This window comes from Ovis aries, chromosome 7 (assembly GCF_016772045.2).
Source record: "Ovis aries strain OAR_USU_Benz2616 breed Rambouillet chromosome 7, ARS-UI_Ramb_v3.0, whole genome shotgun sequence".
Classification (NCBI taxonomy): Eukaryota; Metazoa; Chordata; class Mammalia; order Artiodactyla; family Bovidae; genus Ovis; species Ovis aries.
Genome location: NC_056060.1, coordinates 51,338,026 through 51,359,446, shown reverse-complemented (window position 1 = coordinate 51,359,446; position 21,421 = coordinate 51,338,026). Strand labels below are relative to the sequence as shown.

Genomic DNA, 21,421 nt, shown 5'->3' with positions numbered 1-21,421 from the left:
ATAACTAGTACTTTTATATTCACTTTCTATGTCTGGGTAGCTTTATTGCTGCTGACCAAATCACAGATTCTCTGAATAAGACTTAATGCTGCCTCTGATACTTTTTATCTGGTTGAACCTCAGTTTGAAGTTGGATTTCAGGCTGTCATCCTAAAGATTTTGTGGGAATGATTTAATATTTTTTAGTATTTTCAGTCTTGCACCCAGGCCATTCAGATGCCCCCCTTTAGTTTACTGGAATGGAGTTACACAGTTTTTCTCTAGATTTTTTCTCCCCATTTTGTTACAATGAATAATAATTCTTAACTGTAATTACCAAGTTATTATCATAAATTCCATTTTACAGGAGGACACTCAACTACTGGTCCTAATGGCATAAAAATTTGCTTCTAGATTTGTTGGGGTCTCTATTCTCATTCTTTGTAAGAATTGAGCCAACATTACAATAGATTGCTGCAGTTTATTGCTACCTTGGGCAAGTGGAATGTTCTGCAGGAGGAATGAATGCCTGTATTTGATATTCACTTACCAAAGGATTTTCCCTTTCCCATTTTGTTTCCTTTCCCTCCTATCACAATCTGTATGTTTAAAAAGTTCTCAAAAGCTTTTATGACTGCCTCCGTTATTTTGAGCACCAGTAACCAAATTGGGTGATTAGGGGTTTTTTTGTTGTTTTTCCATTTTCCTGGCTATATTCCTTTATCATCTATGAATTGTTATTCAGATAAAGACACTCTGTTTTGCGTGGCTTCAGCTTATCATTGAGCTACTCAATTCACAGTTCTAGAGAGGAACAGTTATTTCTAGAGAGATAGCATTGCATGGTGGTTTCTGGAGTCAGACTGCCTGGATTTAAATTCCCATCCTGCTACTTGTTGTGTATCAGGTGAATTGTTAAATTTTCAGTGCCTTTTTCCTTATGTATGGCTTGGGAATAATAGTTCATAGGTTGTAAGGATATTTAGTAAATTGAAGCCTGTAACTCAAGTTCTGGCATAAAGGATCATTAAATGTATGCTGATGCTATTATTAATGCTGGCATAGAAAACCTTAAACTAGATAAATTGAATGAAAAATTGATTATTCGTAGAAGGAATCATTCACTGATCTTCAACTATGGCTTATTTACTTTCACCTTTAAGGAAATAAATCTAGGTCAGTGGTTCAGCACCCATATGAGTCATTTAGCAAAGAAACATTATTTTGGGACTTCCAATGGTTAAGTGGTCCAGTGGTTAAGACTCTGAGCTTCTCCTGCAGGAGGTATGGGAACAAGCCCTGGTCAGGGAACTAATAAGATCCAGCATGCCACACAGCAAAAGGGGGCTGAGGGGAGAACATTGTTTCACTGTTACACTTTTAATCCAGACTTCCCCTTAAAAATGAGTGGCTTTACTCAGAAATAAATCCATGCTCATGTGGGCTCCTTAACTTTGACAAAGGAGGCAAGAATATATACAGTGGAGAAAAACCTCTTCAATAAGTGGGGTTGGGAAAACTGCACAGCTATATGTAAAAGAATGAAATTAGAGTACTTCTAACACCATACACAAAAATAAACTCAAAATGGATTAAAGACTTAAATGTAAGGCCAGAAACTATAAAGCTTTTAAGGGAAAACTAGAATACTCTTTGACATAAATCACAGTAAGATTCTCTCTGACTCACCTCCTAGATTAATGGAAATAAAAGCAAAAATAAGCAAATAGGACCTAATAAAAATTAAAAGCTTTTGCACAGCAAAGGAAACTATAAACAAGATGAAAAGACAACCCTCAGAATGAGAGAAAATAATTACAAATGAAGCAACTAACAGGATTAATCACCAAAATATATTAGTTCATACAGCTCAACATCATAAAAACACACAGCCTGATAAAAAATGGGTAGAAGATCCTAAATAGACATTTCTTCAAAGAAGACATGCAGATTGCCAATAAACACATGGAGAAAAGATGCCCGGCATCACTCAGTATTAGAGAAATGTAAATCAAAACTGTAGTGAGGTATCACCTCACCACCAGTCAGGATGGCCATCATAAAAAAATCTACAAAGAGTAATTGCTGGAGAGGATGTAAAGAAAAGGGAACCCTCCTGTATTGTTGGTGGGAATGTAAATTGATACAGCCTTTGTGGAAAGGAGAATGGAGATTCCTTTAAAAACCTGGGAATAAATCTATCATATGACCCGCAGTCCCACTACCGGGCCTGTGCTCTGAGAAAGCCACAATTCTAAAAGATACATTTACCCCAGTGTTCATTGCAGAAATGCTTACAGTAGCCAGGACATGGAAGCAACCTAGATGTCCATTCATCTGTCCACCAACAGATGAATGGATAAAGAAGTTGTATGTTTATGCAATGGAATATTACTCAGCGATAAAAAGGAACAAATTTGAATCAGTTCTAGAGAGGTGGATGAACCTAGAGCCTACGAAGTAAGGTAAGTCAGAAAGAGAAAGAAAAATATTGTGTATTACACATATATATGGAATCTAGAAAAATGGTTCTGATGAACCTAGTGGAAAAGAGACTTGTGGACACAGTAGGAAAAGGTGAGGGTGAGATAAACTGAGAAAGTAACATTGGCATATATCCATTATCATGTGGAAAGCAGATCGATAGTGGGAAGTTGCTAAATACAGGGAGCCCAGCCTGGAGATCTATGATAACCTAGAAGGGTGGAATGGGGAAGGGGAGCGAGGTTCAAAAGGGAAGGGGGATATAGATAGATAGGTAGATATAGATAGATATTAAGGACTGATTAGCCTTGTTGTGGCAGAAACCAATGCAAAATTGTAAAGCAATTCTCTACTAATTAAAAATGAAAAAATGAGTGGCTTTAGTCTTAAGAGTGGGAAGAGGTAGCATACATGACACGTGGTCCATATCACCATGGATCTTTACATAATCCAAAAGTATTGTCCCAAGTATTCTACTAGGACATGCAGTGTTGATTTAATCATGAACTATGAATTATTATGTCTGTGAGTCAGATTCTAAACATCAGCATCCGCTAGCATCGTTGTCATGGCAGTAAGAGCCTATGCAAAACTGGGCATCAGGACAAGGTACTGGCAACTAAACTATCTTAACTTCTGTCAAATTTGCTGTATCAACACCTGGATATAGTTTTATAGAACCTTCAGATGAACTAAAGAACCTAATGCAGATTAACTCATTTAACAAATAGGTCTTGAACATTTTTCGAGGTAAAGGACTGACTGCCTTTGTACCCAGGTTAGACTATTTCAGATAAGAATGTAGCTACATAAGGGTTAAGTGAACTAATGAGGAAATGTAATGGTCTTTACTTTGCTTTCTGCCACCTGGAAAGTACATGACGAATTAGATACAGTTTATAAGTGAACTTGTGGAAGCTTTCTTTCAGAAGTTTGGGGCTGTCTGTGGAGAACTTTCTGATTCTGTAACAGGAGACATTTCCCCCTAAACAACAGCACATTTCTTTTCTAGATAATAGTTTGGTAATACCTAGTAAATTTAAAGTTGTACATACTCTGTAACCCAATAATCTTATTCCTAGGTTTTAATCCCTGAAATTTTTCACATAAGTTCTCATACTTGTGTGTGTTAATCATTCAGTTGTGTCTAACTCTTTGTGATTCCATGTACTGTAGCCTGCCAGACTCCTGTCCATCGGATTCTCCAGGCAAGAACACTGGAGTGGGTTGCCATGCCCTCCTCCAGAGGATCTTCCCAACCCACGGATCAACCCCAGCTCCCCTGCGTTGCAGGCAGATTCTTTACCATCTGAGCCACCAGGGAATAGAGAAGACTATGAAAAAAAATTGGATTTGGAAAGAGGATTAGATAGGGATAAATGAAGAAAAAGAGGTCGAATGGTGGATATGACTAGCAAAGTTGCTGTAACTGATACTTTCAGATTGGCTCACTGCAGTAGGGTGCCTTTCCCTTCTCCAGGGGATCTTCCGGTCTCAGGAATTGAACCCAGGTCTTCTACATTGCAGGCAGATTCTTTATAGTCTGAGACCCCCAGGAAGCCCCATCCTTATATAGACATATTACCAAAATGTTTATAGCAGCCTTGTTTGTTAATAGTGGAAAATGGGAAGCAAGTTAAATGTTATCAAAAGGGGCCTGGATAGATAAATTGTGGTATTTTTATAAATAGGATATTAATATATTAGTAAAATGTATATACCAGTGTTGCACTTTTCCAACATATCAGTCTTACATATTGACTGTTAAATGAGTATAGAAAAAAGTATACCATTTAGATACATTTTAAAACATGGGGAGTGGTGCTCCGTTTAATTAGAGAATATGCATATTTAACAAAAGTATTAACTAATGCATGAAAATGATTTTTAAAAGAACAGGTATAGTGTTTACTTCTGAGAATTTGGAAGAATTACATGGGGTTTTAAATAGTGACAGTTTTATTTCTTGAGTTGTGGATGACTGTATTACATACATCTCTCTATGTTTGAACTATTTTAGAAACATTTAAAATTGGAAGAAAGTGTGTCAAAATGTTGTTGGAATTTCACTGTAGGTAAAAAGGGAGTCTTTTTTCTTCTACTTAGTTGATGCTGTTTATTTATATTTCCAATTTTTTATAATGAGTATGATAAAATAAACTGTATTTTTAGGAAAAATAAATGAATTTGATACAAATTTTAGAAAATAATAGGCAAGTAAGATTACATTATAATTTTCTAGTTGTTTTGTTTTTTTTACAAAGAGGTTAATATTACTCTTCATATACCAGCAGTATATTTTCAGTTCAGTAGCTCAGTTGTGTCTGACTTTTTGCAACCCCATGACCACAGCACGCTAGGCCTCCCTATCTATCACCACCTCCCAGAGTTTACCCAAACTCATGTCCATTGAGTCAGTGATGCCATCCAACCATCTCATCCTCTGTCGGCCCCTTCTCCTCCCTCCTTCAATCTTTCCCAGCATCAGGGTCTTTTGAAATGAGTCAGCTCTTCGCGTGAGGTGGCCAAAGTATTGGAGTTTCAGCCTCAGCATTAGTCCTTTCAGTGAATATTCAGCACTGATGTCCTTTAGGATGGGCTGATTGGATCTCCTTGCAGTCCAAGGGACTCTCAAGACTCTTCTCCGACCCCACAGTTCAAAAGCATCAATTCTTCGGCACTCAACTTTCTTTAAAGTCCAACTCTCACATCCATACATGACCACTGGAAAAACCATAGCCTTAACTAGACAGACCTTTGTTGGCAAAGTAATGTCTCTGCTTTTTAATATGCTGTCTAAGTTAGTCATAACTTTCCTCCCAAGGAGTAAGTGTCTTTTAATTTCATGGCTGCAATCACCATCTGCAGTGATTTTGGAGCCCAGAAAAATAAAGTCTGACACTGTTTCCCCAGCTGTTTGCCATGAAGTGATGGGACCGGATGCCATGATCTTTGTTTTCTGAATGTTGAGCTTTAAGCCAACTTTTTCACTCTCCTCTTTCACCTTCATCAAGAGGCTCTCTAGTTCCTCTTCACTTTCTGCCATAAGGGTGGTGTCATCTGCATATCTGAGGTTATTGATATTTCTCCCAGCAGTCTTGATTCCAGCCTGTGCTTGATCCACCCAGCGTTTCTCATGATGTACTCTGCATATAAGTTAGATAAGCAGGGTGACAATATACAGCCTTGATGTACTCCTTTCCCGATTTGGAACCAGTCTGTTTTTCCATGTCCAGTTCTAACTGTTGCTTCCTGACCTGCATACAGGTTTTTCAAGAGGCAGGTCAGGTGGTCTGGTATTCCCATCTCTTTCAGAATTTTCTACAATTTGTGGTGATCCACACAGTCAAAGGCTTTGGCATAGTCAATAAAGCAGAAATAGATGGTTTTCTGGAACTCTTTTGCTTTTTCGATGATCCAGCGGATGTTGGCAGATTGATCTCTGGTTCCTCTGCCATTTCTAAATCCAGTTTGAACATCTGGAAGTTAATGGTTCATGTACTGTTGAAGCCTGGCTTAAGAAAATTTAGAGCATTACTTTGCTAGCGTGTGAGATGAGTGCAATTATGCAATAGTTTGAGCATTCTTTGGCATTGCCTTTCTTTGGGATTGGAATAAAAACTGACCTTTTCCAGTCCTGTGGCTACTGCTGTATTTTCCAAATATGCTGGCATATTGAGTGCAGCACTTTCACAGGATCATCTTTTAGGATTTGAAACTGGAATTCCATCACCTCCACTAGCTTTGTTTGTAGTGATGCTTCCTAAGGCCCACTTGACTTCACATTCCAGGATGTCTGGCTCTAGGTGAGTGATTACAGCATCGTGATTATCTGGGTCGTGAAGCTCTTTTTGTACAGTTCTTCTGTGTATTCTTGCCACCTCTTCTTAATATCTTCTGCTTCTGTTAGGTCCAGACCATTTCTGTCCTTTTCTGTGCCCATCTTTGCATGAAATGTTCCTGTGGTATCTCTAATTTTCTTGAAGAGATCTGTAGTCTTTTCCATTCTATTGTTTTCCTCTATTTCTTTGCAATAATCTCTGAGGAAGGCTTTCTTATCTCTCCTTGCTATTCTTTGGAACTCTGCATTCCGATGGGTATATCTTTCCTTTTCTCCTTTGCTTTTCACTTCTCTTCTTTTCACAGCTATTTGTAAGGCCTCCTCAGACAGCCGTTTTGCTTTTCTGCGTTTCTTTTCCATGGGGATGGTCTTGATCCCTGTCTCCTGTACAATATCATGAACCTCTGTCCATAGTTCCTCAGGCACTCTGTCTATCAGATCTAGTCCCTTAAATCTATTTCTCACTTCCAGTGTATAATCATAAGGGATTTGGTTTAGGTCATACTTGAATGGTCTAGTTATTTTCCCTGCTTTCTTCAATTTAAGTCTGAATTTGGCAATAAGGAGTTCATGATCTGTGCCACAGTCATCTCCTGGTCTCGTTTTTGCTGACTCTGTAGAGCTTCTCCATCTTTAGCTGCAAAGAATATAATCAGTCTGATTTCTGTGTTGGCCATCTGGTGATGTCCATGTGTAGAGTCTTCTTTTGTGTTGTTGAAAGAGGGTGTCTGCTATGACCAATGCGTTCTCTTAGCAAAACTCTATTAGCCTTTGCCCTGCTTCATTCTGTACTCCAAGGCCAAATTTGCCTATTACTCCGGGTGTTTCTTGACTTCCTACTTTTGCATTCCAGTCCCCTATAATGAAAAGGACATCTTTTTTGGTGTTAGTTCTAGTCTTGCAGGTCTTCATAGAATCTTTCAACTTCAGCTTCTTCAGCATTACTTGTTGGGGCATAGCCTTGGGTTACTGTGATATTGAATGGTTTGCCTTGGAAACGACCAGAGATCATTTTATTGTTTTTGAGATTGCATCCAAGTACTGCATTTCAGACTCTTGTTTACTATGATGGCTACTCCATTTCTTCTTAGGGACCCTGAATTCTCCAGGCCAGAATACGGAGTCAGTTGCCTTTCCCTTCTCCAGGTAATCTTCCCAGCCCAGGAATCAAAACCAAGGTGTCCTGTATTGGTAGGCGGATTCTTTACCAGCCAAGCAACCAGGGAAGCCCAATAGTATATTATTATATTATATACCATTTAACTTTTATTGTTATTTTTCCCACCTGATATTTTAAAATAAATTTTTAACATATAGGACAGGTGTTTTAGAAATTGTTTTAAAATAGGCTATTGTATTGCATATAAGAACATTGTCTTGCTCAATGGGTGGTATGATGTCTTTTTTATAGTTAGTTATTGTTTCTTAATGCATGGATTTTAATAAATTTACTTTATTCCTAGGTTTGATATGTTTGAATTGATTTCTTGAACATCAAGTATTTTTACATATTTATTGAGAAGTTATTTTTTCAGTCTTTCAGATGTAATAGCAAAAGATTAAAGGTTTAAAATATGTAAATTATGAGGTTCTTTGGCAACTGAACCTCATTTGTCTTTCTTTTATCTAATTTTCCCTGGTTGTATAGTTTGTGGATGAGGTGGAGGAATTATTGTTTAAAAATTTGAGCTCTACCAGACTTGAATGAGGTGCTTGTGGTGTAGAGGATTTTACCATGTACTAATCCATGTGACTTACAAGATAATATAAACTAGTTCTTCTCTGACTTTAATTTTCATATTAATTTGCATATGAATCTCCTAAAGATCTCAAAATACACGTTCTGATTTTTTAGGCCTAGGATATACTAAGACAAGTATAAAATCAGTATGTTTGTCTATGAGTAAGCTAAACTGAAAGGTTTCACCAGTTTTGCCCACCTGCTTCTGGGAACTACCAGTCTGTTCTCTGTACCTGAGTTCCAGTTGTTTGTTTAAAATTCCACTTATCAGTGAAATCATTAGATATTTGTCTTTCTCTTACTTCAGTTAGCATAATGCCCTCAGGATCCATCTGTGTTATACAAAATATGGCTGAATAGTACTCCGTTGTATATATCTACATTTTCTTTGTCAGTAGATCCATGGACGCTTAGATTGCTTCTGTATCTTGGCTCTTCTGTATCATGCTGCAGTGAACATGCGGATACATGTATCTTTTCACAGTAGTGTTTTCATTTCCCTCAGATAGATACCCTGAAGTGGAATTGTAGGATCATGTTAGTTTTGGGGCTTCCCTGGTGGCTCACATGGTAAATCTCCCTGCAGGAGATCTCCCTGCAGGAGATCCAGGTTTGATCCCCAGGAGAAGGTCATGGCTACCCCTAGACAATGGACACTGGATTCTTGCCCAGAGAATCCCATGGATAGAGGGGCCTGGTGAGCTAGTCTGTTGGATGGCAAAGTGTTGGACCAGACTGAGTGACTAACACTTTCACTTTTTTCATGTTAGGTTTAAGGTTTTACTGAGGCGCCTCCGTGCGGTTTTCTATAGTGGCTACACCAGTTTACAGTCCCACCACGAGTGCACAGGGTTCTCTTTTTCCCACATCCTTGCCAACACTTGTTATTTCTTGTCTTTTTGTTAACAGCCATTCTAACTGGTGTACGATGATACCTCTTTGATTTGTATTTCCCCAGCAATTACTGATATTGAGTACCTTTTCATGTACCTCTTGGCCATCTGTATTCTTTCAGATTCTCTGCCCATTTTTTTAATTGGATTGCTTGTTTTTGTTTTTTTACTGTTGTGTGAGTTCCTTATATTAACCCCTTATCAGAAGATATATAATGTGCAGATATTTCCCCCTACTTTATAGGTTGCTTTTTCATTTATTTTTTTAACAGTTTTCTTTGCTGTATGCAGAAACTTTTTTAGTTTAATATGGTTCTACTTGTCTATTTTTACTTCTGTTGCCTTTGCTTTTAGCATCAAACCCCCCAAATTATCACCAAAACCAACGTCAAGGAACTTACCACCTATGCTTTCATCTAAGAGTTTTATGGTCTCGGGTCTTATGTTCAAGTCTTCAATCCATTTTGAGTTAATTTAGTAAACCTTTATATGTGTAAAGTTAGGATGTTTAGGAATAATATAATCTAACAGATTTTTAAAAACATTCTATATATGCTGCATTATATTGTATAGTGTATAGGTAGTTAATTTCATAAAATACATTTAGTTTTTTATTATTATACAGCAAACAAAATTGCTCTGCCAGATGACTTTAAACCATTGTCAAAAGCTTCGTCTCTATTCTTGCCTTTTTGTTGATTGGTAACACACCATTCTTGATCCAGCATTAGTCCACAGACTATGCTTTGAGGACTGTCAGAGAGGATAAAATCCATGAGTAATTTTAAGTAATGTGATTTAAAACACGTTCAGTATTGTTTTGTAACCACTCCTATGAATTCTAATTAGAACACTTATAAAAACATTAGAGTGAAAAATTTTAATTGCATACAGGTTTTAAATTACATGGGAAAGCAGTTTTTTCCCTTTGCCTCATGACTTATTTTTCTCCTTTAAAAATGCATGAAATTTTTTAAAAAGCTATGTATAATATGAATATGATCTATTAATAAAGCTTTTGCAGGCAAGTATAAAGTCAGTATGTTTGTTTAGGAATAAACTGAATTTGTAAGATTTCCTCAAAATTTTATGTATGATGCACTGTGTTTCATAGTATAATTTTTTAAGTATGTTTGTTTAGGAATAAACTGAATTTGTAAGATTTCCTCAAAATTTTATGTATGATGCACTGTGTTTCATAGTATAATTTTTTAAGATAGATAATTTTCTAATTGAGTTCACTTTTCTTTTCGCTATTTAAAATTTTTTGCTTAATGGAATATCAGTTCTTGAACTAGAACTTAATAACCTCTGTAAGTTTGGCCAGTTGATGGGAAGAAGGCAAAAATCTATACGTTAGAAACCATCAACAGAATATTATTTCTTATATGAACTTAATGTCTATAGTTTTGGGGAGAACCAGATAATACTTGGTGCTAATTTTTATCTTTTTAATTAAGTGTTGTTTTCTGTGCTCTTACAAGCATCAGTTCTTCTGGTACTGCTTATTTATAACCTTACAAACTAAAGTAGCATAAATGGGCTAATGTTTTTTAAATAAAATAGTTTACTTCTTTTTGTACTTGTAGTAGAAGAATGTTTTCACATTTTATGTATTATATGTTAATGAATTTCTGATTTTGATGTAGTCATTGTTTGAGGAATTGACATTCAAAATCTGTAAGGGGGGATGATAGACGAATTCCAAAGACATACTCTGCTTGTAAGCTTTTATTGAATAAGAGAATATGGAATTGAACAATGGAGAAATGGAGATCTATAATACAGAAATAGTCTTCCAGGATTAAGTCTGATTGTTCTAACAGATAACATTAACAGTTACTTGGATAAATTTGTGAACATGAATGGCTCGACTTAGAATGGAGCTTGAGTGAACTTTTTTCGGTGATCCTTTGTGATCTTATGTTCAGACGTATTTTTATGTCATTGTGCTTAAGCAGTATTTCTTCTGTTCATCATATTTTCTGAGGATCCTTTCCACCTCTGTAAGATTTTGATTCTTCTTATCCTCCCACGTAGTAGTTCAAGACTTGCTCTTCAGTCTGAGGTTTTGGTAATTCTGTGAAACCTCTTCTTAGCATTCATAAAGAAAAAGTTACCTGGAGAGATTATTCATCCTCCCAAGAAAAACTTAAGCTCTTAGTTTGCATGCGAAGTTCTGTGCTGGTCTCTTTTGTAGTGATAAAAAGGAATAAACTTTGTTGCCTTTAAGTAACTCATGGATCTGGATGACAAAACCCAGATCTATCAAGAAATTTTATTATTAACACCTGATCTATATTTAAGAATAGCAGAGCCTTAATGTATTGATTATTAAATAGCTTTTTCAGAGGTAGACCTGATTGATTAACTGAGAGCATTGTTCATTTTTCTTTCATTAAATGAACAGATTTCATTAGTCACAAACTATGTGTTTGTTAATGTCCCTGTTACTAGTGATAGGATAATAAGTGATATAGACACAGTTCCTACTTTCACGTAACAAACTATTGTGATCAGATCAACTCACTTGTCTTTTTCATAGATATAGAGATACTTTAAAGGATTTGTTTAAAAACTATAGCTTGATATACATAGACATTTATTTCCTTGTCTGTCATAGGAGTAAGTCAGGAAATACAATTCAGTTCAGTTCAGTCGCTCGGTCATGTCCGACTCTTTGTGACCCCATGAATCACAGCACTCCAGGCCTCCCTGTCCATGACCAACTCCCGGAGTTCACTCAAACTCATGTCCATCGAGTGGGTTATACCATCCAGCCATCTCATCCTCTGTCATCCCTTTCTCCTCCTGCCCTCAATCCTTCCCAGCATCAGAGTCTTTTCCAGTGAGTCAGCTCTTTGTGAGGTAGCCAAAGTATTGGAGTTTCAGCTTTAGCATCAGTCCTTCAGTGAACACCCAGGACTGATCTCGTTTAGGATGAACTGGTTGGATCTCCTTGCAGTCCAAGGGACTCTCAAGAGTCTTCTCCAACACCACACTTCAAAAGCATCAATTCTTCAGCACTCAGCTTTCTTCACAGTCCAACTCTCACATCCATACATGACCACTGGAAAAACCATATCCTTGACTAGACAGACATTAGTCGGCAGAGTAATATCTCTGCTTTTTAATATGCTATCTAGGTTGGTCATAACTTTCCTTCCAAGGAGTAAGCATCTTTTAATTTTATGACGGCAGTCACCATCTGCAGTGATTTTGGAGCCCAGAAAAATAAAGTCTGACACTGTTTTCACTGTTTCCCCATCTATTTGCCATGAAGTGGTGGGACCAGATGCCAGGATCTTTGTTTTCTGAATGTTGAGCTTTAAGCCAACTTTTTCACTCTCCTGTTTCACTTTCATCAAGAGGCTTTTTAGTTCCTCTTCAGAAGACTTTCTGCCATAAGGGTGGTGTCATCTGAATGTCTGAGGTTATTGATATGGTCATGTATGGATGTGAGAGTTGGACTGTGAAGAAAGCTGAGTGCCGAAGAATTGTTGGAGAAGACTCCTGAGAGTCCCTTGGACTGCAAGGAGATCCAACCAGTCCATTCTAAAGGAGATCAGTCCTGAGTGTTTATTGCAAGGAATGATGCTAAAGCTGAAACTCCAGTACTTTGGCCACCTCATGTGAAGAGTTGACTCATTGGAAAAGACCCTGATGCTGGGAAGGATTGGGGGCAGGAGGAGAAGGGGACGACCGAGGATGAGATGGCTGGATGGCATCACTGACTCGATAGATGCGAGTCTGGGTGAACTCTGGGAGTTGGTGATGGACAGGGAGGCCTGGCATGCTGCGATTCATGGGGTCGCAAAGAGTCGGACACTACTGAGCAACTGAACTGAACTGACTGAACTGATACTAGTTTTGGCCACTTAGAGCTATAGGATTTCAGTACTTGGTATGAAATCTTGTGGCTCTTTGAATACCAAAAATCTCTGGTTATTTGTTCAGTACAGTTAGATAAGCTAGCACCTTATCAGCTTTTTTTCTGCTAATTATTGGGTGTTCTGTGGAAAAACTAATTGAACCTTTATGATATCTGAAGCCCTGCAGCATTTTAAGGATTTAGCAACTGAACCCTCTCATCCATCTGTCATTTATTGAGCACTTGCTATTATGTGACAAACATTGTTCTGGGGTGTAATTGTCAGAAAAAGAGACATGGTGCCTGCCTTTTCAGAATTTGTAAGACGTAACCATCTCTAACTGAGATGATAATAATAATGACTAGCATATATTGTGTTGCACATAGAAAAACTCATTTAATCCCTATAACAACCTGTGAGATAAATATATTATTATTATCCCTATTTTACAGATAAAGAAGCTGAGGCAAGAAATGTTACTTTGTTTCAAGTCACACAGCTGGTATGTGACAAAGATGAAATGCAGGCCTGTTAGTCTGGCTCCAAGAATTCCACGTTTATCCACTATACCTATACTGTGCAATTATAGCATAATTATGGTATAATTTAAATGGATGATTAAATAGATAAATTCAGTAAGTGTGAGCAGTGATATGATGGTAATGCTTGCCACTATGGGAGCCGAAAATCAATTCACCCAGTTTGATTAGGGTCAGGGAAAGCTTTTCTGAGAAAGTAAATCTTTATTGAAAGAGCCTTTCTCCCCATCCCTTTTTATCTATTGAAAAGAATTGAAAATAATATTGTAAAATAGGATTAGACAGTGGTTTTCATACAAAGAAATAGCTGCATGGTTTAGAAAAAAAACCCTTTTTGGGAGAGTTCTCTGATGATTATGCCATATTTACTGGTTGAGTGAAATAAAATTTTTAAAAGAGCTATTTAAAACATTAGGCAGCAAAAAACGTTCTTGTATTTTTTAGGAGACAGAGGACAGTAGATCTGTATTGTGTAAATAGCAGTAGCTGCTTTGTTTTTTAATCAGTTTGTTTATTATTTATGACTGTGCTGGGTCTTTGTTGCTGCGTGGGCTTTTCTCTAGTTGTGGTGTGTGGGGCCTGCTCTCTAGTTGTGATGCTTAGACTTCTCATTGTGGCAGCTTCTCTTGTTGCAGAGCATAGGCTCTGGGGTTCATGGGCTTCCGTGGTTGTGTGCATGGGCCCAGTAGTTGTAGCTCCTGGACTCTAGAGCATGGGCTCAATAGTTGTGGCACACGGGCTCACTTTGCTCTGTGGCATGTGAGATCTTCCTAGATTGGGGATTGAACCCATGTCTGCTGCATTAGCTGGTGGATTCTTCACTACTGAGTCAGCAGGGAAGCCTTGTTTTGTTTCTGATAGAACAAAAGATTGGTTTGCTTATGTGCTATTTAAATTAGTTGAAAAAGGATAGCAGCTTTAATTGATTGTTGTCTTATTGTGGCAAGGACTAAAGTTTCTAAATTCTGTACCATAAAATGAACATAGAGAAAAGTGTGAAATATTTTGTAGAATATACTTTATAATATTAAACTTTTTATGAAGTGTTATGCATTCATAGATGGGAAAATTTAAAAATTGGAAATTGTAATTTAGATATTAAATACAGAATGAACAGTTTTTGTAAACTCTGTGTATCAGCTGATTTTATCAGTGATTTATCTTTTGAGTGCTTTCCATTTTTATTTTAAGGCAGAAACTGTTTTTTAAGGGTGTGTTGGGAAGTATTTTTGTGGTTAGTAGCATACTTTGGCTACAAAGCTACTACGATAGATGATTCTGATAGTTCTGCTTGGTCTTCCATAATGTAGTGTTTATCATCTCATGTATGAAAATCTCATTTTTATTAATGAATATTATCTATTTTCCTGGTAAAACCATTTCCCAGAATTTAGGATCTTAATTAGGAGCTCTAGGGGGTCAGGTTTGGCTCCCTTTTATTACCACAGTGATGTTCTATCAGTTAAAAGTATGCATCATGAAAGTTCTGTATTTAATGATCTCACTGGTTTACTTTATATTCCATAATTGAAAAGGCATTCATTGTTCAGCACCAGTTGACTGATCTCCTTGGGCTCCATTCTAACAGTTGCTTGTTTGGCTTTTGTTCCTTTCTTGTTACTCCAACCTTTCCCTCTGGGCAGTCACCTTCTGCTCATTTTCTCCTGCCCTTTGATGTTCTGGCTATTCTGCTTCCTTCCTTGCTTTTCTATCAACTGCATTCAGCATTATACCTTTTACCCTTCCTCCTAATAGACATCCATGCTTTTTGCTTAACTATTTGTGGTACTTAAGGAGCCTGCTGTTTAAACTCTTGGTCAACCAACTCATTTCTTTCATTAAAGCTCTATTTGACATCTATCTTCTACTGAAAACTAAATGGATGAGTACTTAACTACATGTATAAAAACATATTCTAATTGCTTTAGATTTTTATGTTAACTTTGATATTTCCCCCTAATTTTTACTTACGTGGAAACTTACCATGTTTTAATGTAGTTCTGATTGGTGGGGTTGGGGTGTGGGGAACTCAGCTATCACCTTTGTAGACTTGAGTTTTTCTTTTCTATATATGAAAAAGATCTTTATTTCTAGATGGTCCAGATTTTTGCTGCTAGAAGTGTGGTGCATGGATAAGTAAGCATAACTATCACCAATTGGTTATAAATGCAGAATCAAACTGGAAGAGAAGAGTGAAAAAGCTGGCTTAAAACTCAGCATTCAAAAAAAAGAAGATCATGGCATCTGGTCCCATCACTTCATGGCAGATAGTGGCAGAAACAATGGAAACAGTGACAGACTTTATTTTCTTGGGCTCCAGAATCACTGCAGATGATGACTGCAGCCATAAAATTAAAAAGACACTTACTTTGCCGACAAAGGTCTATCTAGTCAAAGCTATGAGTTTTCCAGTAGTCATGTATGGGTGTAAGAGCTGGACCATAAAGAAAGCTGAGCGCCGAAGAACTGATGCTTTTGAACTGTGGTGTTGGAGAACTCTTGAGAGTCCCTGGACTGCAGGGAGATCCAGGCAGTCCATCCTAACGGAAATCAGTCCTGAATATTCACTGGAAGGACTGATGCTGAAGCTGAAACTCTAATACTTTGGCCACCTGATGTGAAGAACTGACTCATTGGAAAAAACCCTGATGCTGACAAAGATTGAAGGCAAGAGGAGAAGGGGCTGATGAAGGATGAGATGCCTGGATGGCATCACCGACTCTATGGACATGAGATTGAGCAAGCTCCGAGAGTTGGCAATGGACAGGGAAGCCTGGTGTGCTGCAGTCTATGGGGTGGCAGAGTTGGTCACAACTGAGTGACTGAAATGAACTAAACTAGTCAGTAGATATGAACATTGAGGTTTGCAAAGCACTGTTGTAGATATTACCCAGCTAGTTGACACAGTTAACATGCTGACTGAGAGATACCTATGTTCATTTTCTGGAACCTATCTTATTTAATTGTTTGTAAATTGTTTAAAAGTAATTTTCTGGGTGGGTATCACTTCCACTCACAATAAACTGTGGAAAATTCTGAGAGAGATGGGAATACCAGACCACCTAATCTGCCTCTTGAGAAATCTGTATGCAGGTCAGGAAGGAACAGTTAGAACTGGACATAGAACAACAGATTGGTTCCAAATAGGAAAAGGAGTACGTCAAGGCTGTATATTGTCACCCTGCTTATTTCACTTATATGCAGAGTACATCATGAGAAACGCTGGACTGGAAGAAACGCAAGCTGGAATCAAGATTGCCGGGAGAAATATCAATAACCTCAGACATTCAGATGACACCACCCTTATGGCAGAAAGTGAAGAGGAGCTAAAAAGCCTCTTGATGAAAGTGAAAGAGGAGAGTGAAAAAGTTGGCTTAAAACTCAACATTCAGAAAACGAAGATCATGGCATCTGGTCCCATCACTTCATGGGAAATAGATGGGAAACAGTAGAAACAGTGTCAGACTTTATTTTTAGGGGCTCCAAAATCACTGCAGATGGTGACTGGAGCCATGAAATTCAAAGACGCTTACTCCTTGGAAGAAAAGTTATGACCAACCTAGATAGTATATTCAGAAGCAGAGACATTACTCTGCCGACTAATGTCTGTCTAGTCAAGGCTATGGTTTTTCCTTTGGTCATGTATGGATGTGAGAGTTGGACTCTGAAGAAGGCTGAGCACCGAAGAATTGATGCTTTTGAACTGTGGTGTTGGAGAAAACTCTTGAGAGTCCCTTGGACTGCAAGGAGATCCAACCAGTCCATTCTGAAGGAGATCAACCCTGGGATTTCTTTGGAAGGAATGATGCTAAAGCTGAAGCTCCAGTACTTTGGCCACCTCATGTGAAGAGTTGACTCACTGGAAAAGACTCTGCTGTGAGGGATTGAGGGCAGGAGGAGAAGGGGACGACAGAGGATGAGATGGCTGGATGGCATCACTGACTCGATGGACGTGAGTCTGCGTGAACTCCGGGAGTTGGTGATGGACAGGGAGGCCTGGCGTGCTGCGATTCATGGGGTTGCAAAGAGTCGGACACGACTGAGCGACTGAACTGAACTGATCACTTCCACTATGAGGAAGCAATGATAAGAATAGTCTCAAACAGTAGCCAGTCCAAGTTTTTCAAGTAAGGTCCTGGCATACATTCCTGGAGAAGGAAATGGCAACCCACTGCAGTATTCTTGCCTGCAGATTTCCATGGACAGAGGAGCCTGGCAGTCTGCAGTCCATGAGGTTGCAGAGTCTAACACAACTGAGTGGCTCTCACTTGGCATATATCAATCTAAAGCTGACAAACATTTAAAGTCCAGTTTCATTGTTCCATCCTCCATCATCGCTTTGCATCTGGATGAAGACACCTTCCCTGGTAGCTCAGACAGTAAAGCGTTTGCCTACAATGCGGGAGACCCAGGTTCGATCCCTGAGTTGGGAACATCCCCTGGAGAAGGAAATGGCAACCCACTCCAGTACTCTTGCCCGGAGAATCCCATGGACTGAAGAGCCTGGTAGGCTACAGTCCATGGGGTCACAAAGAGTCGGAAATGACTGAGTGACTTCACTTTACTTCCTTTCTTTTAGGCTGTGGCTTTTCAAAAATTCTGTACACTAAGATGAACCTTTGAGATATTAAAAAAAAATTCAAATTTCTATTTAATTTTTGTCTTATATGAATGAAATTATGACTTACTGAAATTTGAAATGAGTTACGTCAAATTTCACTATTAACACTATGGTTAATAGTGCATGTTTATGAGTAAACAGATACTGAGGGCCTATATTCAAATCTTGTTTGTATGTGATGATACAGGTATAGATCCTCTGTGGTATAATATGACAATCTCAGATTTTATTAGTAGACTAAGATATAATCTTGTGTAACTTCTGTACTGTTCCCTGTTATATGTGGGTACACGTGGATAATAGATAGTACTTACTGTTTTTTATGATTGATAGAAAAATAATTGTTGTGTTTTCTGAACATATATTAATAGGGGCTTAGAGTCTTTGCTGAACTGCAATATATGTGATGTATAAAGTTAATGTGTATAAAAGTCATTTGATGATACCCTGAAACTTAGATTTATTTATATACTTGTACTTTAGAGTTTTAAATTTTTTAAATGTTTTTATTTTTATAGTCATGAAGGGGGAAAGTTCTTTTTATTATACTTCAAGAATGAAGAGAACTGAGAATATACAAAATTAATCTTTTATTATCCTTTAACATTGAAATGAAGTGTGAACAGCATGGATGACCTACAGATGCATTTCTTTTGGCATTTTTCAAGAGTAATAGTTATTTAATGCTGATAAGTAATATTTCAGTGAGTTTTCTTAAGCTTTATTGTCTTATTTGACTCTATACCTAAGAATGACAGTGGGAGGGAGGGGCAGAGGAAAATACTGAGATAAATGTGAGATAGTAGGATGTCACTTAGCACTTCAAAAGTGTTTAATTTTGAGCAACAAAAGTAAACTCCAGGGAGTGACCTTAGCCAGGAGCCATTCTGTTTTGTATATAGCTCCTGCTGCCTGTGGCTGTGACAGACAGGACTCTGGTTGTGGTTACCAGAGGACACTTTTGTAGTCATAACCAAGTTGTAAATGTCACCAATATTCTTTCTGAATGTCTCTCACATGTGTATCAGTGATTCTAAAGTAGATAAAAATGAAACACAGATTCATTTGGGAGTTAGCACTGCCAGCAGATTAGTTTTAAACTGAATGGCAGGAGTTGTGACATGCATCCAGAAGCAATTGTAATGATTTGACAGTTATTTAGCCCTCAATTCCTAGCCCTTTGGTTGAACTGACAGCATCCCTGCAAAGATAGTGAGGCCTGTTTCAGCCCCATTAATGTCTTCTTGAATGTTAGCCTGCAGTCTGGGTAATGATAAATGTTCAGTGATTGATGATTTTATAGTCCCAGGGGATTCTGGGTCGCTTCTGTGAGCCAAGGCAGTGGGTTTTTGTTCTTGTTTGGGCCTCTTGTAAGATTTTCTCATCTTTACTAAAATCGCTTTAAGTTGGCAAAAGGGTAGGTACCACCTACACTTTAAGTAGGGTTCAGAATCTCGTATAGAAAGTATGATTTTGGAGGTGATGCTGTACTTAGTATGTATAAGAATCTGAGAACCAGAACAGTTATAATCCACGGAGCTTTTGTAACATTTACGTTATTTGTAAACTTTGGTATCTTTTAGGCTCCTTTGCTTTTAAAAAGCATGTTTTAAGTTATAAGGATTAATTTAGTAACAGCCGTTGTGAAATAATAGCACTAGCTTTATTGTTTTCATGGTGTTTGCAGTTTCATTTTCTAGATTCTTAAGAAATTAACTATCTTTGTGTTTTCTATTTTACATGGCTCAGTTTTTATAAGAGTATACATGGCTCAGTATATATAGTTATTATACTAGTATTAAAAGGAATATAAGCAGATCTTCTTTTACTAAATGTTTGGCGTTTAGGAAAGGATTCATTTCTAGTATATTGATTTTCGATTATTTTTAACATCTTAAGTAAATCTTATAATTGCCCAACCCTTTATTGATAGGGTGTATGGAGGCAGAGAAAGGAGGATAAATGTTTTTCTAGTTTATTATAACTCATAAGTATACGTTCTTAGTTCATCCATTTAGAATTTTACTTTCGGGGATATAAAGGGATCATAGCGCTAATTTTTTTTTAAATGTATATAGGAACTTTTTGACTTTAAAATCTTAGAAAGAATAAAAGCAGCACTTCTGTTTAGTTTTTCAAGTAATGAACCAGAAACTTGGTTAGGAATGACCATTTGTAAGTCTGTATATTAATTAGATGAGTGTCATTATGCTCAATTAGCAGGACTGCCAAATAATCTTTTTAATACTCCGGTCTTTTTTTTTTTTTTCCCCTCTAGGGTTTTACAGACAGCCCTCATTACAGTGATCACTTGAATGACAGTCGTTTAGGGGCCCACGAAGGCTTGTCCCCAACACCTTTCATGAACTCAAATCTAATGGGTAAGTTGGTAATTCTCTGCAAGTAGTCTTCACAAAGCCTCTTGGATCAGAGACATTTTTTTATCCTCTTGTCCAGGAAGGACACATAAGTATCTAAAAGAAACTTCCTAAGTTTCTAGGAGCATCTGGGTTTTCTCTATTCAGCCAAGTTTGCGGGGCAAGCGTTCAGAAATGTGGGTCTTTCCCTTAGAGCTTTATTGTCATTGCTATCAATAAAAGAAGCAGCAGTGTTTTAACTGTCAGTGTTGGCAGTGTCTGTGACACCAAGCTTTATATATTTTGTACCTTCTGAGCAGAGAAGCATTTCAGAGACATTTGCTTTTAATTTACTATTTGTCTTAACAGTTGTATTTGTGTGGTAAATAAAAATATGACAGCAGTGATTTTAGGCAAATTTTATTCATGTTGGACAATATTTCTTTTGACAGTTTGATAAAAACTTAATAGTACATTTAAATATTGCAGCATTTGTTTTAAGCACTTTGGTTCATATTGAGGATTTAAAATTTTTTCTTTTTCTGTAGTAAATTTGCATTTTGAATGACATTACCGACTGCCTAAAACTGATTATTTTTGGCATAACCTTTAAAGTTAACCATTCTCTGTATCTCCCCCTCCTCCCGGCAAACCTGCCCTCTCTTCCTCTCACTCTCTCTGCTCTCTCTTTCTTATATCAAAGTTTATAGCTATTCAGTCTGAAATGAGGAGCCCTCAAATTTTTCCCTGAGTTTGGATGCCACTCTTTTTTTTAAGTGATACTTTTACCTTTCTGCAGAACTTGATTCAAAAGAATCCGTTTTATGACATTATTTTTTCCATCTTGTTTATGCTGGGTCTAAGCACATTACAAAAGCTTTATTTAATCTGTCTTATTGGTCGTCAGTGGCGTCATGTTAATATGGAAGGTTTGTGTAATTGACATTGATTTCATTACTTATTCTATTTCTTAAGGACATGACCTATATTGTGGTCTTAGAATTGTCCTTTTAAGACACAGCCATGCTAATCTAAGTGGATTACCCAAATCCAGAATCCTGGTGGTCGGCAATTTCTTTATAAATTGTTTTATT

The 21,421-nt window shown here is 37.5% G+C and overlaps 1 protein-coding gene across 16 annotated transcripts in view; it reads left to right on the top strand.

Moving 5' to 3' along the window:
• The window catches only part of TCF12 (transcription factor 12), a 386,564-nt gene that overhangs the window by 165,203 nt on the left and 199,940 nt on the right, over positions 1–21,421 (top strand). For 12 of the 16 annotated variants that reach the window (XR_009601208.1, XM_042252404.2, XM_027971798.3 and 9 more), the window contains one exon: positions 20,249–20,351. The exons of 1 other annotated variant lie outside the window; for it this stretch is intronic. Coding sequence is in view for 14 of the 15 variants with exons in the window: in XM_042252404.2 (XP_042108338.1) it covers positions 20,249–20,351 (103 nt within the window). In the remaining variant the exon portion in view is untranslated. Of the gene's footprint in view, positions 1–7,395; positions 7,451–20,248; positions 20,352–21,421 lie in introns of all 16 variants that reach the window. 3 more of the 16 variants (XM_060417879.1, XM_060417877.1, XM_060417880.1) reach the window with 1 other exon arrangement.